We start from the raw sequence: 13424 nt of genomic DNA on the forward strand, positions 1-13424 counted from the left end.
CTCAACGGGACCCCCCGGGACCTCCGCGAACCTCGCCCCCCACCCTGCAGGGTGCTGGGATGACCGTCCTGGCCGCCAGCTGGGGACGCCGGGTGGAACGTGCCCCCCAGACGCCCCCGGGCCCCTCGGCCAGCTGTGCTGTGGGTCAGTACCCCCAGGGGAGCTTTGCCCCCCCCATGCACCCCCTGGTCCCTCCCGGTCCCCTCTACCCCTAGCCCGGCATACGTGACCCCCCCCAGCACTGGGGTCCCCATCCAGCCCCCGGCCCCTCCCGCCAAGGACTTCTGCCAGCAAGACGGGGTGTCCACGGCGGTGGCTTTATTGCAGGCTTGGGGAGGGGGATTGCGGCCAGGGAGGGGCTGTGGGGTGGGGGGGTCAGGGTGGGCTAGTAGGGGGGAGCGGAAGGGATCGGGGGAGGGGTACTTGGGGGTCTGAGAGGGGCTGGGGGAGTCACCCAGGGTAGGAATCCAGAGGCACTGGGGGGGCCAGTGGTGATGGGGCTCCGGTCCGGCCTGCGCCCCGAGTGGTGGAAGGTGCCGTGGGGCTGGGCCTGCAGTGTGCTGGGGGGCAGAGGGAAGTGAAAGGGGAGAGGAGGCGTTAGAGGCTTCCGGATCAGAGTGTGGGTTCAGCTCGGGGTTATTGGCTGTTTGCCCAAATTCCCACTCCGTCCGTCCGTCTGTCCTTCTACGTGTCCATCCGTCCATCCAACTGTCCTTCTATGTGTCCGTCCGTCCATCCTTCTATGTATCCGTCTGTCCAACTGTCCTTCTATGTGTCCGTCCATCCACCCATCCGTCCGTCCTTCTGTGTGTCCGTCCAACTGTCCTTCTGTGCGTCCGTCCACCCATCCATCCTTCTATGTGTCCGTCCGTCCACCCATCCATCCGTCCGTCCCTCCTTCTGTGTCCGTCCACCCGTCCATCCTTCTATGTGTCCGTCTGTCCACCCATTCATCCAACTGTCCTTCTACGTGTCCGTCTGTCCACCCATCCATCCGTCCTGTGTGTCTGTTCATGCGTCCATCCTTCTACGTGTCCGTCCGTCCACCCATCCACACATCCATCTGTCCTATGTGTCCATCCATCCATCCATCCGTCCTTCTATGTGTCCATCCATCCATCCTTCTATGTGTCTGTCCGTGAACCCATCCACACATCCGTCTGTCCATCCACCCACCCATCCATCCATCTGTCCTTCTATGTGTCCGTCCGTCCACCCGTCCATCCATCTGTCCTTCTATGTGTCTGTCTGTCTGTCTGTCCGTCCGTCCATCCATCCTCCTGTGTGTCCATCCATCCTTCCATACCTCTGCTTGTTCATCCATCTGTCCATCCCTCCCCACACACCTCCTCTCTCTCTCTCTCTCTCCCTCCCTGCCCCCCGTGACATCTGTCTCTCACCCACCCACCCCACCACCCTTCCCTCTCTCCCCTCCCAGACCCCCATGGCGCAGGAGGCCGAGTCACAGCCGGTGGCCTTGGGGGCCTCGCGGGTTGAGCTCCGTGTCTCCTGCCGGGACCTGCTGCTCCAGGACCCCCCAGCTGAGCCGAACCCCCATGTGGTGCTGAGGCAGCTAAGCAACGGGCAGTGGAATGAGGTATGGGCTGCATGGAGGGTGAGACCGGGGGGTCCCTCCTCCCGTGTCCTGCCCATGTGCTACCCGGGGACCCCCACCACTTCGCACTGCACCATGCACCCACTTTTCACCAGGGGAAATTGGAGGCCCCCCCAGCACCCTCTTTCTGCTCTGGGCTCCCAGCTCCGAACCCTGAGGTTTGGAGGGACAACGTGCCCCTCAAAAATCCCCCTCCACTCTTCCCCCAAAGGGGGACCCCCATCCTCTGGTGTCCCCGACTTCTCAGAGTCCCCATTCGCCGCTGACCCTCCCTCTCCTGGACCCCGTCCCTGCCAGGTGGGGCACAGCGAGGTCGTGGGGTGCAGCCCGAACCCCGACTTCGCCCACGTCTTCGTGCTGGACTACTTCTTTGAGGAGCTGCAGACCCTGCGCTTCGAAGCCCGCCATGCTGACGAGGATGGGGCGCAGTGCTGCGACGCCCTCCTGGGGGCGGCCGAGTGCTCCCTGGGCCAGGTGGGGACGTGGGGGTGCCCGATATTCATACACCTGCCCCTGGGGACGTGGGGGTGCCCGATATTTGTACGCCTGCCCCTGGGGATGTGGGGGTGCCCGATATGAATGTGGGGGTGCCCAATATGGATGTGGGGGTGCCCAATATTCTTATACCTGCCTCTGGGAATGTGGGGGTGCCCGATATTCGTATGCCTGCCCCGGGTCATGGGGTTGTAAGACAGGAGGTGTTCTGGGTCCTTGCTGAGGGGGTCAAATCAGGGCGAATTGCCCAGAGACAGAGCTACCGACTGCCCACAACGGTGAGGTCTCTGCTAGAAGACACCAAGCCCATCACCCAGAGCAGGTCTGCTCACCGTGCCGGCCAGCCAGCAATTCCCCCCGGGGCTCCAGCTTCCTTCCTGCCACCGCCCATCCCCTCCTCACACAGCAGGGCAGTTCCAGAAACCAGTCGCACCCAATCTGCACCAGTTCTTCCAGGCCCAAAGGACCGGCCACATCCCCCGGCCAATAAGCTCTTCAGATCTGACCCAACCGAGCACGCTGAGCCGGTCCTCTAGGATCTAATATCTGAAGGTTTATTGACCACAAGAAAGAAACGGGGGAGAGTAAAGTCGTGAACACGATGGAATTACGCACGCCCGTCACACAGCTCTTGGTGCCGGCTGCAGCAGATGGAATCGCTGGTATCTCAAAAGTCCCTGGAGTCCATCTTTGCTGGGCCAGGCCAACGATCCTTCCGGCCTCCGTTCCCAGCAGAGATGCTCCTGAAGCGAGGAGCTGGAGTGAGGACAAAGATGGAGGAACCTCAGGGCCCCCTTTCTCCCCTCGCCCGCGTGGAGGGAAATCCCTTCCTTCTTGCGTGAAAGGACCTCCCTAGGTGCAGACACCCGGGCAGGCACCACTCAGTCCTTGTGAGGTTGAATCCGGCCCTTGCAAAGCTCCTCAGATGTGGACGGGCAGCTCGTGAGGTCGGGTGTCGGTCAGGAACGGGAGCACTTGGCAAGGGACCCTTGGCCGAGCTGCTTGCGGTCTCCCAGAAGCAAGCAGTAAATACAAGTACATAGTCGCCAGCGCTCAGAACCTCACGTGCAAACACAGGGCAGGCGAGGGGGCGGTAGGAAGAGAATCAGCCAGGCCCCAGCTTTCAGCAGACACCGCGCTGGGGCTGCCTTGCGCGGCAGCTGGGACCAGCAGAGACCAGTGGTTGCAACAATGATTTGCATGATGTGGGTTATACCCCTGATAACCATAACCCTACCCCGGGACAGGAGGGGGTGTGGGTTATACCCCTGATAACCATAACCCTACCCCGGGACAGGAGGGGATGTGGGTTATACCCCTGATAACCATAACCCTACCCCGGGACAGGAGGGGATGTGGGTTATACCCCTGATAACCATAACCCTACCCCTGGGACAGGAGAGGGTGTGGGTTATACCCCTGATAACCATAACCCTACCCCTGGGACAGGAGAGGGTGTGGGTTATACCCCTGATAACCATAACCCTACCCCGGGACAGGAGGGGATGTGAGTTATACCCCTGATAACCATAACCCTACCCCTGGGACAGGAGGGGATGTGAGTTATACCCCCGATAACCATAACCCTACCCCTGGGACAGGAGGGGATGTGGGTTATACCCCCGATAACCATAACCCTACCCCTGGGACAGGAGGGGATGTGGGTTATACCCCCGATAACCATAACCCTACCCCTGGGACGGGAGAGGGTGTGGGTTATACCCCTGATAACCATAACCCTACCCTTGGGACAGGAGGGGATGTGAGTTATACCCCTGATAACCATAACCCTACCCCTGGGACAGGAGGGGATGTGAGTTATACCCCTGATAACCATAACCCTACCCCTGGGACAGGAGGGAATGTGGGTTATACCCCTGATAACCATAACCCTACCCCTGGGACAGGAGGGAATGTGGGTTATACCCCTGATAACCATAACCCTACCCTGGGACAGGAGGGGATGTGGGTTATACCCCTGATAACCATAACCCTACCCCTGGGACAGGAGGGGATGTGGGTTATACCCCTGATAACCATAACCCTACCCCGGGACAGGAGGGGATGTGAGTTATACCCCTGATAACCATAACCCTACCCTTGGGACAGGAGGGGATGTGAGTTATACCCCTGATAACCATAACCCTACCCCTGGGACAGGAGGGGATGTGAGTTATACCCCAGATAACCATAACCCTACCCCTGGGACAGGAGGGGATGTGGGTTATACCCCTGATAACCATAACCCTACCCCGGGACAGGAGGGGATGTGAGTTATACCCCTGATAACCATAACCCTACCCCTGGGACAGGAGGGGATGTGGGTTATACCCCTGATAACCATAACCCTACCCCTGGGACAGGAGGGAATGTGGGTTATACCCCTGATAACCATAACCCTACCCTGGGACAGGAGGGGATGTGGGTTATACCCCTGATAACCATAACCCTACCCCTGGGACAGGAGGGGATGTGGGTTATACCCCTGATAACCATAACCCTACCCCTGGGACAGGAGGGAATGTGGGTTATACCCCTGATAACCATAACCCTACCCCTGGGACAGGAGGGGGTGTGGGTTATACCCCTGATAACCATAACCCTACCCTTGGGACAGGAGGGGATGTGAGTTATACCCCTGATAACCATAACCCTACCCCTGGGACAGGAGGGGATGTGGGTTATACCCTCGATAACCATAACCCTACCCCTGGGACAGGAGGGGATGTGGGTTATACCCCCGATAACCATAACCCTACCCTGGGACAGGAGGGGATGTGGGTTATACCCCTGATAACCATAACCTACCCCTGGGACAGGAGAGGGTGTGGGTTATACCCCTGATAACCATAACCCTACCCCTGGGACAGGAGGGGGTGTGGGTTATACCCCTGATAACCATAACCCTACCCCTGGGACAGGAGAGGGTGTGGGTTATACCCCTGATAACCATAACCCTACCCTTGGGACAGGAGGGGATGTGAGTTATACCCCTGATAACCATAACCCTACCCCTGGGACAGGAGGGGATGTGGGTTATACCCCTGATAACCATAACCCTACCCCTGGGACAGGAGGGGGTGTGGGTTATACCCCTGATAACCATAACCCTACCCTTGGGACAGGAGGGGATGTGAGTTATACCCCTGATAACCATAACCCTACCCCTGGGACAGGAGGGGATGTGGGTTATACCCCTGATAACCATAACCCTACCCTTGGGACAGGAGGGGATGTGAGTTATACCCCTGATAACCATAACCCTACCCCTGGGACAGGAGGGGATGTGGGTTATACCCCCGATAACCATAACCCTACCCTGGGACAGGGGGGGATGTGGGTTATACCCCTGATAACCATAACCCTACCCCTGGGACAGGAGGGAATGTGGGTTATACCCCCGATAACCATAACCCTACCCCTGGGACAGGAGGGGGTGTGGGTTATACCCCCGATAACCATAACCCTACCCCTGGGACAGGAGGGGATGTGGGTTATACCCCCGATAACCATAACTCTACCCCTGGGACAGGAGGGGATGTGGGTTATACCCCTGATAACCATAACCCTACCCCTGGGACAGGAGGGGGTGTGGGTTATACCCCCGATAACCATAACCCTACCCCTGGGACAGGAGGGGATGTGGGTTATACCCCCGATAACCATAACTCTACCCCTGGGACAGGAGGGGATGTGGGTTATACCCCTGATAACCATAACCCTACCCTTGGGACAGGAGGGGGTGTGGGTTATACCCCTGATAACCATAACCCTTCCTCTCCCCGTGTTGGGGGTGGGATCTGCCCCTGATAACTGCAGCCGATCCTTAACCGGTAATGGGACACTCTGCACCCCCTCCATCCTTCCGTCCCTCCGCGCTCGGTGCCTCCCCCTCTGGTACCACCTGACCCATCTCCCCCATGGCAGATCGTGTCCCAGACTAAAATCACCCTGCCACTGCTCTGCGAGGACGGGACGCCGGCAGGAACTTCCACCATCACGGTACGAGGGGCGTTTATCTCCAGGGAGAGACCGAGAAGGTGGGGGTGAGAGTCCGGACTCCTGGGTTCTCTCCCGGCTCTGGGAGGGCAGTGGGGGCTGGTGGTTAGAGCAGGGGCCGGGAGCCAGGACTCCTGGGTTCTCTCCCGGCTCTGGGAGGGCAGTGGGGGCTGGTGGTTAGAGCAGGGGACTGGGAGCCAGGACTGGGTTCTCCCTGGCTCTGGGGGGGCAGTGGGGGCTGGTGGTTAGAGCAGGGGGCGGGAGCCAGGACTGGGTTCTCCCCGGCTCTGGGGGGGCAGTGGGGGCTGGTGGTTAGAGCAGGGGCTGGGAGCCAGGACTGGGTTCTCCCCAGCGCTGGGAGGGAAGTGGGGGCTGGTGGTTAGAGCAGGGGCCGGCAGCCAGGACTCCTGGGTTCTCCCCGGCTCTGGGGGGGCAGTGGGGGCTGGTGGTTAGAGCAGGGCCGGGAGCCAGGACTCCTGGGTTCTCCCCGGCGCTGGGAGGGAAGTGGGGGCTGGTGGTTAGAGCAGGGGGGCTGGGAGCCAGGACTCCTGGGTTCTCCCCGGCTCTGGGGGGGCAGTGGGGGCTGGTGGTTAGAGCAGGGGGCGGGAGCCAGGACTCCTGGGTTCTCCCCGGCGCTGGGGGGGCAGTGGGGGCTGGTGGTTAGAGCAGGGGCTGGGAGCCAGGACTGCTGGGCTCTCCCCGGCGCTGGGGGGGCAGTGGGGGCTGGTGGTTAGAGCAGGGGGCGGGAGCCAGGACTCCTGGGTTCTCCCCGGCGCTGGGGGGGCAGTGGGGGCTGGTGGTTAGAGCAGGGGCGGGAGCCAGGACTCCTGGGTTCTCCCCGGCGCTGGGGGGGCAGTGGGGGCTGGTGGTTAGAGCAGGGGGCGGGAGCCAGGACTCCTGGGTTCTCCCCGGCGCTGGGGGGGCAGTGGGGGCTGGTGGTTAGAGCAGGGGGCTGGGAGCCAGGACTCCTGGGTTTTCTCCCCAGTTTCAGGAGGACAGTGGGCTCTGGTAGGTAGCTGGGAACAACCAGTCTCTGGGAGAGAAGTGGGGGACTAGCCCAGCTGGGGGGCTCTGGACCAGCCTAACGAAGCTCCCCAGGATCTTCTGGGTGTCTCGGTCTGTCCTTGTCTCTCCCGCACAGATAGAAGCCGAAGAGGTCACCAGCCCCAACCACTTCGTGCAGCTCCAGTTCCGGGCAGAGAAGTTGGACAACAAGGTGAGCAACTGAATTTCCCAGCCCCTGCCCTGGGAACCCAGGAGTCCTGCCTCCCAGCCCCCTGCACTAACCACCAGCCCCCACTGCCCCCCAAGAGCCGGGGAGAACCCAGGAGTCCTGGCTCCCGGCCCCCTGCACTAACCACCCCCCCCACTGCCCCCCCAGTGCCGGGGAGAACCCAGGAGTCCTGGCTCCCGGCCCCTGCTCTAACCACCAGCCCCCACTGCCCTCCCAGAGCCGGGGAGAACCCAGGAGTCCTGGCTCCCGGCCCCTGCTCTAACCACCAGCCCCCACTGCCCTCCCAGAGCCGGGGAGAACCCAGGAGTCCTGGCTCCCGGCCCCTGCTCTAACCACCAGCCCCCACTGCCCTCCCTGCACCGAAGAGAACCCAGGAGTCCTGGCTCCCGGCCCCCTGCACTAACCACCAGCCCCCACTGCCCTCCCAGCACCGAAGAGAACCCAGGAGTCCTGGCTCCCGCCCCCTGCTCTAACCACCAGCCCCCACTGCCCTCCCAGCACCGAAGAGAACCCAGGAGTCCTGGCTCCCGGCCCCCTGCACTAACCACCAGTCCCCACTGCCCTCCCAGCACCGAAGAGAACCCAGGAGTCCTGGCTCCCGCCCCCTGCTCTAACCACCAGCCCCCACTGCCCTCCCAGCACCGAAGAGAACCCAGGAGTCCTGGCTCCCGGCCCCCTGCACTAACCACCAGCCCCCACTGCCCTCCCAGAGCCGGGGAGAACCCAGGAGTCCTGGCTCCCGGCCCCTGCTCTAACCACCAGCCCCCACTGCCCTCCCAGTGCCGGGGAGAACCCAGGAGTCCTGGCTCCCGCCCCCTGCTCTAACCACCAGCCCCCACAGAGCCGGGGAGAACCCAGGAGTCCTGGCTCCCAGCCCCCTGCACTAACCACCAGCCCCCACTGCCCTCCCAGAGCCGGGGAGAACCCAGGAGTCCTGGCTCCCAGCCCCTGCTCTAACCACCAGCCCCCACTGCCCTCCCAGTGCCGGGGAGAACCCAGGAGTCCTGGCTCCCGCCCCCTGCTCTAACCACCAGCCCCCACTGCCCCCCCAGTGCCGGGGAGAACCCAGGAGTCCTGGCTCCCGCCCCCTGCTCTAACCACCAGCCCCCACTGCCCCCCCAGTGCCGGGGAGAACCCAGGAGTCCTGGCTCCCGTCCCCCTGCTCTAACCACCACCCCCGACTGCCCCCCCAGTGCCGGGGAGAACCCAGGAGTCCTGGCTCCCGCCCCCTGCTCTAACCACCAGCCCCCACTGCCCCCCCAGCGCCGGGGAGAACCCAGGAGTCCTGGCTCCTGGCCCCTGCTCTAACCACCAGCCCCCGCTGCCCCCCCAGCACCGGGGAGAACCCAGGAGTCCTGGCTCCCGGCCCCCTGCTCTAACCACCAGCCCCCACTGCCCTCCCAGAGCCGGGGAGAACCCAGGAGTCCTGGCTCCCGGCCCCCTGCTCTAACCACCAGGCCCCACTGCCCTCCCAGCGCCAGGGAGAACCCAGGCGTCCGGGGTCACTTCCCTTCTCTCTGGCCATAGGATCTCTTCACCAAGTCGGACCCTTTCCTGGAAATTTACAAGGTGACCCGGCGCCACGGAGAGCAGCTGGTGATGAGGACGGAGGTGAGGGGGCAGGCGGGTGTGGGGCAGAGGAGGGGGGCTGGGGCAGCCACCCCATACTCACCCCCACCTCTGCTCCCCCAGGTGGTGAATAACAACCTCAGCCCCAGCTGGGAGCCGTTCCGTGTCTCCCTCCACTCGCTGTGCAGCTGTGACCCCGACAAGACCATCCGGGTGAGTGCCCGGACGCCTGGGTTCTCTCCCGGCTCTGGGGGGCAGTGGGGGCTGGTGGTTAGAGCAGAGGGGCCAGGAGCCAGGACTCCTGGGTTCTCCCTGGCTCTGGGAGGGCAGTGGGGGCTGGTGGTTAGAGCAGGGGGCCGGGAGCCAGGACTCCTGGGTTCTCCCTGGCTCTGGGAGGGCAGTGGGGGCTGGTGGGTAGAGCAGGGGGGTCGGGAGCCAGGACTCCTGGGTTCTCCCCGGCTATGGGAGGGCAGTGGGGGCTGGAGGTTAGAGCAAGGGGGTCGGGAGCCAGGACTCCTGGGTTCTCTCCCAGCTCTGGGGGGGCAGTGGGGGCTGGTGGTTAGAGTGGGGGGAACTGCCAGGAGCCCTGGTTTCTCCCCAGGTTGGAAGTAGGGGGTGTCTGTGATGTTATCACCCCATCTGTCTTGTCTGCCAGTGTGTGGTTTATGACTATAACACCAACGGGAAACACGATTACATCGGTGAATTCACCACAAAGTTTCGTGAAATGCAGGAGGTGTCCACAGGAAAAGAGGTACGGAGGACAGGGCTGGGAGCCAGGACTCCTGGGTTCTCCCTGGCTCTGGGAGGGCAGTGGGGGCTGGTGGGTAGAGCAGGGGGTGGGAGCCAGGACTCCTGGGTTCTCCCTGGCACTGGGAGGGCAGTGGGGGCTGGTGGTTAGAGCAGGGCCGGGAGCCAGGACTCCTGGGTTCTCCCTGGCTCTGGGAGGGCAGTGGGGGCTGGTGGTTAGAGCAGGGGGCTGGGAGCCAGGACTCCTGGGTTCTCCCTGGCGCTGGGAGGGCAGTGGGGGCTGGTGGTTAGAGCAGGGGCTGGGAGCCGGGACACCTGGGTTCTCTTTCAGCTTTGTGGGGGCTGGTGGTTAGAGCAGGGGGCTGGGAGCCAGGACTCCTGGGTTCTCTCCCGGCGCTGGGGCAGGGGCGGACTTGCCAGTACAATGGGGACACCCCCGAACCCTCTTTCCCTGTGGTCGGGCAGATGGCCTTTGAGTGTATCAACCCCAAGTACCAGGAGAAGAAGAAACAATACACCAACTCGGGGATCGTCGTCCTGACCCAGTGCAAGGTGAGCGGGTGGGGAAAGGGGGGCAGGACGCGGAGGAAGAGCGGGGCTGGGCCTGTGGGCAGCGCCTGGGTCACAGGCCTCCTGGGTCCTTTCTGTTGCCCTGCAATAAACTCAGCCTGTGGCCGCGTGTGGCCACCTGCTCCTCGCCAGGCGTCCGTTACTGACCAGCCGTTACGCAGCACTAATTAACCACCTGCGGGATCCACCGGTGGCTGGCTTGGGACTTTGAGCTTCAGGTCATTTGCGTAATTAACGCTCCCCGGGTGAAGAGTTGGGCTCCAGCAGAAGGCGGGGCCGGTTTCTGGGACGTATCTAGTGAGGTTCCACCACGGTCCGGTGCCATCCAGCGTGGAGATGCCTGTGCCAGGGGCTTGGAGCCGGACACAAACAGTGGGTGACGGCTGGGCTGGGTTGCTGGGACTGTGGGGCTCAGGGTTAGGGGGCCAGCCACCAGAAATGACCCTGGCCGAGGGGGCGGCTGGGCTGAAGGCCGCGGCGCGAATCTCCACGCAAGCCAGGCGGCCCTGGGGGAGGCGAAGCCGAAAGGCAAAGCTGGGGAAAGCTGGGGAGGTTCGAGCAGCTCCCGGGTGGAAAACGGGGGGCACCGTCACGAGAAAAAGGACCTGGGGGGACAGCGGCTGAGAGGAACCAGCGCAGGGCCCTTGTCCCCAGGAGGCTGACGGCTGTTGGGGCGTGGTAGGAGGAGCATTTCCAGCCGGGCTAGAGACGTGCTGGTTGCCCTGGTGAGGCCACATTGCCGTCCGGTTCTGGGCCCCCCAGCACAGGAGGGACGTGGGTGTGCAGCGGAGAGCAACCACGCTGATTCGGGGCTGGAGGACATGGCCTCCGAGGAGGGGCTGCGGGATTTGGGCTTCTTTAGTTTGCAGAAGAGAAGAGCGAGGGGGGGGATTTGACAGCAGCTTCAGCTCCCTGACGGGGGCTCTAAAGAGGGCGGCGAGAGGCTGTTCTCAGGGGTGACGGGTGGCCCAACACGGAGCAATGGGCGGACGTTACAGAGGGGGAGGTCTCGGCTGGATATTAGGGAGACCGACGTCCCCAGGCGGGTGGTGAAGCCCTGGGATGCGCCGCCGAGAGAGGCGGTGGGGTCTCCGTCCCTAGGGGGCTTTACGTCCCGGCTGGGCTGCCGTCGCGGGGTTGGGCCCCGTGGGGCAGGGGCTGGACTCGATGCCGGAGGCGACCCCCTAGGACGACCGACCGACCGACCTGCGGCCAGAGGCGCTTTTCCCGGGGGGGCTCGGGGAAGCCCCGACGTCGGCCAGCTGGGATCTCCGGTGGCCGGGGCCCACCTCGGCCATGGCTGGGGGTGTCTCCGGGCAGGGCAGACGGACGGTGCTCGGTGCTCGACGTCCCTCGCGCTGCGGCGGCTGGCTGGGCGCGCAGGACCCCTCGGTCACGTCACCTGCCCCTTCCCGAGCAGGTGGAGAAGGCGCACACCTTCCTGGACTACGTCATGGGTGGCCTGCAGATTTGCTTCACGGTGAGGTGCCTGGGCCTGCGGGTGGGGGGGGGGCTGGGGCGCGCCCCTCCCCCAGTTGACCCCTCGGGGGGTTCTCCCCCCCCCCGCTCCCCGCAGGTGGCCATCGACTTCACGGCGTCCAACGGGGACCCTCGCAGCGAGTACTCGCTGCACTTCCTCCGCCCGCGGGAGCCCAACGAGTACCTCAAGGCGCTGGCCGCCGTGGGCGAGATCTGCCAGGACTACGACAGGTGGGGGCGGCTGCCGCCCGGACGCCGGGGTTCCCGCCTGCCTCTCCACCCCCGCGCGCCCGGCCCCGGAGCCCCACACGCCGCCGGCGGCCCTCGGAAAGCCGAGCCGCCCACAATCCTTTGCACGAGAGCCAGCAGCTACCCACAGCCCTTTGCTTCGGACCCCTGCAGGCCCCAGCTACCCACAGTGCTTTGCAGGAGTCAGAACCTTCCCACAATCCTTTGCACAAGTGCCCTGCTTACAAATTACCCACAGCCCTTTGCACAAGAGCCAGCAACTACCCACAATCTTTTGCATGAGAGTCAGCAACTACCCACAATCCTTTGCGCACCAGCAACAACTATCATTTGCACGGGAGTCAGTAACTACCCACAATCCTTTGCATGAGATTCCCACTCTTCCAAGCATCCCACAACCCTTTGCACAAGTCCGCTGCTCACAAATTACCCACGATCCTTTGCACACAAGAAGCAGCAAGTACCCACAATCCTTTGCTTCAGCTCTCTGTAGATCCCAGCTACCCACAGTGCTTTGCAGAAGAGTCGGAACCTTCCCACAATCCTTTGCATGCGATGCCCGCTCTCCTGAGCCCCCCCCAACCCTTGGCACGAGTCCCACCCTTGCACACTACCCACAATCCTTTGCAAAAGGGTTTTCCCCCCCCCCTGCCCGTTACCCACCAGGGTGGCAGCTGCCGCTTCCCAAGGGCTGAGTCCTGCAGGGCAGCCCCGGACGCCGGGGTCCCACCGCAGGGCGGCGTGTGTCGGCCGCCCCCGCTGGCGGGAGAGACCAGCCCCACATCTGTCTGTCTCTCTCCAGCGACAAGAGGTTCCCCGCCTTCGGCTTTGGGGCCCGGATCCCCCCCAACTACGAGGTACCTGGGAGGCGCTGGGGGGGGACGCTGGGGCGCCCCACTGTCGCGCTCTGACCCGGCGTCTCCCCATCCCCCAGGTCTCCCATGACTTCGCCATCAACTTCGACCCCGAGAACCCGGAGTGCGAACGTAGGTGGCGCTCGTCCTTATCCAGCGGCGTCGAGTCACCTGAGCCGTGGCAGCGGAGCCTGAGGGGACCCCCCGGCTCTACCCACTAGTCCCCACTTCCCTCCCAGAGCTGGGGAGAACCCAGGAGTCCTGGCTCCCAGCCCCTGCTCTAACCACCAGCCCCCACTGCCCCCCCAGAGCCGGGGAGAACCCAGGAGTCCTGGCTCCCAGCCCCTGCTCTAACCACCAGCCCCCACTGCTCTCCCAGAGCCAGGGAGAACCCAGGAGTCCTGGCTCCCAACCCCTGCTCTAACCACCAGCCCCCACTACCCTCCCAGAGCCGGGGAGAACCCAGGAGTCCTGGCTCCCAGCCCCTGCTCTAACCACCAGCCCCCACTGCCCCCCCAGAGCCGGGGAGAACCCAGGAGTCCTGGCTCCCAGCCCCTGCTCTAACCACCAGCCCCCACTGCCCTCCCAGAGCCAGGGAGAACCCAGGAGT

At 63.6% G+C, this 13424-nt stretch overlaps 1 protein-coding gene across 1 annotated transcript in view; it reads left to right on the plus strand.

Annotated features, from left to right (window-relative positions):
* Positions 1-13424, plus strand: part of CPNE6 (copine 6) — a 16967-nt gene continuing 3543 nt past the window's right edge. The window contains exons 1-13 of the mRNA XM_074982814.1: positions 1-144; positions 1439-1597; positions 1913-2089; positions 6038-6112; positions 7251-7325; positions 8871-8954; positions 9036-9125; positions 9568-9666; positions 10128-10214; positions 11653-11712; positions 11809-11942; positions 12763-12817; positions 12895-12946. Of these exons, the coding sequence (XP_074838915.1) occupies positions 1445-1597; positions 1913-2089; positions 6038-6112; positions 7251-7325; positions 8871-8954; positions 9036-9125; positions 9568-9666; positions 10128-10214; positions 11653-11712; positions 11809-11942; positions 12763-12817; positions 12895-12946 (1141 nt within the window). The 5' untranslated portion in view covers positions 1-144; positions 1439-1444. The remainder of the gene's footprint in view (positions 145-1438; positions 1598-1912; positions 2090-6037; positions 6113-7250; positions 7326-8870; positions 8955-9035; positions 9126-9567; positions 9667-10127; positions 10215-11652; positions 11713-11808; positions 11943-12762; positions 12818-12894; positions 12947-13424) is intronic.

This window comes from Carettochelys insculpta, chromosome 32 (assembly GCF_033958435.1).
Source record: "Carettochelys insculpta isolate YL-2023 chromosome 32, ASM3395843v1, whole genome shotgun sequence".
Taxonomy (NCBI): Eukaryota; Metazoa; Chordata; order Testudines; family Carettochelyidae; genus Carettochelys; species Carettochelys insculpta.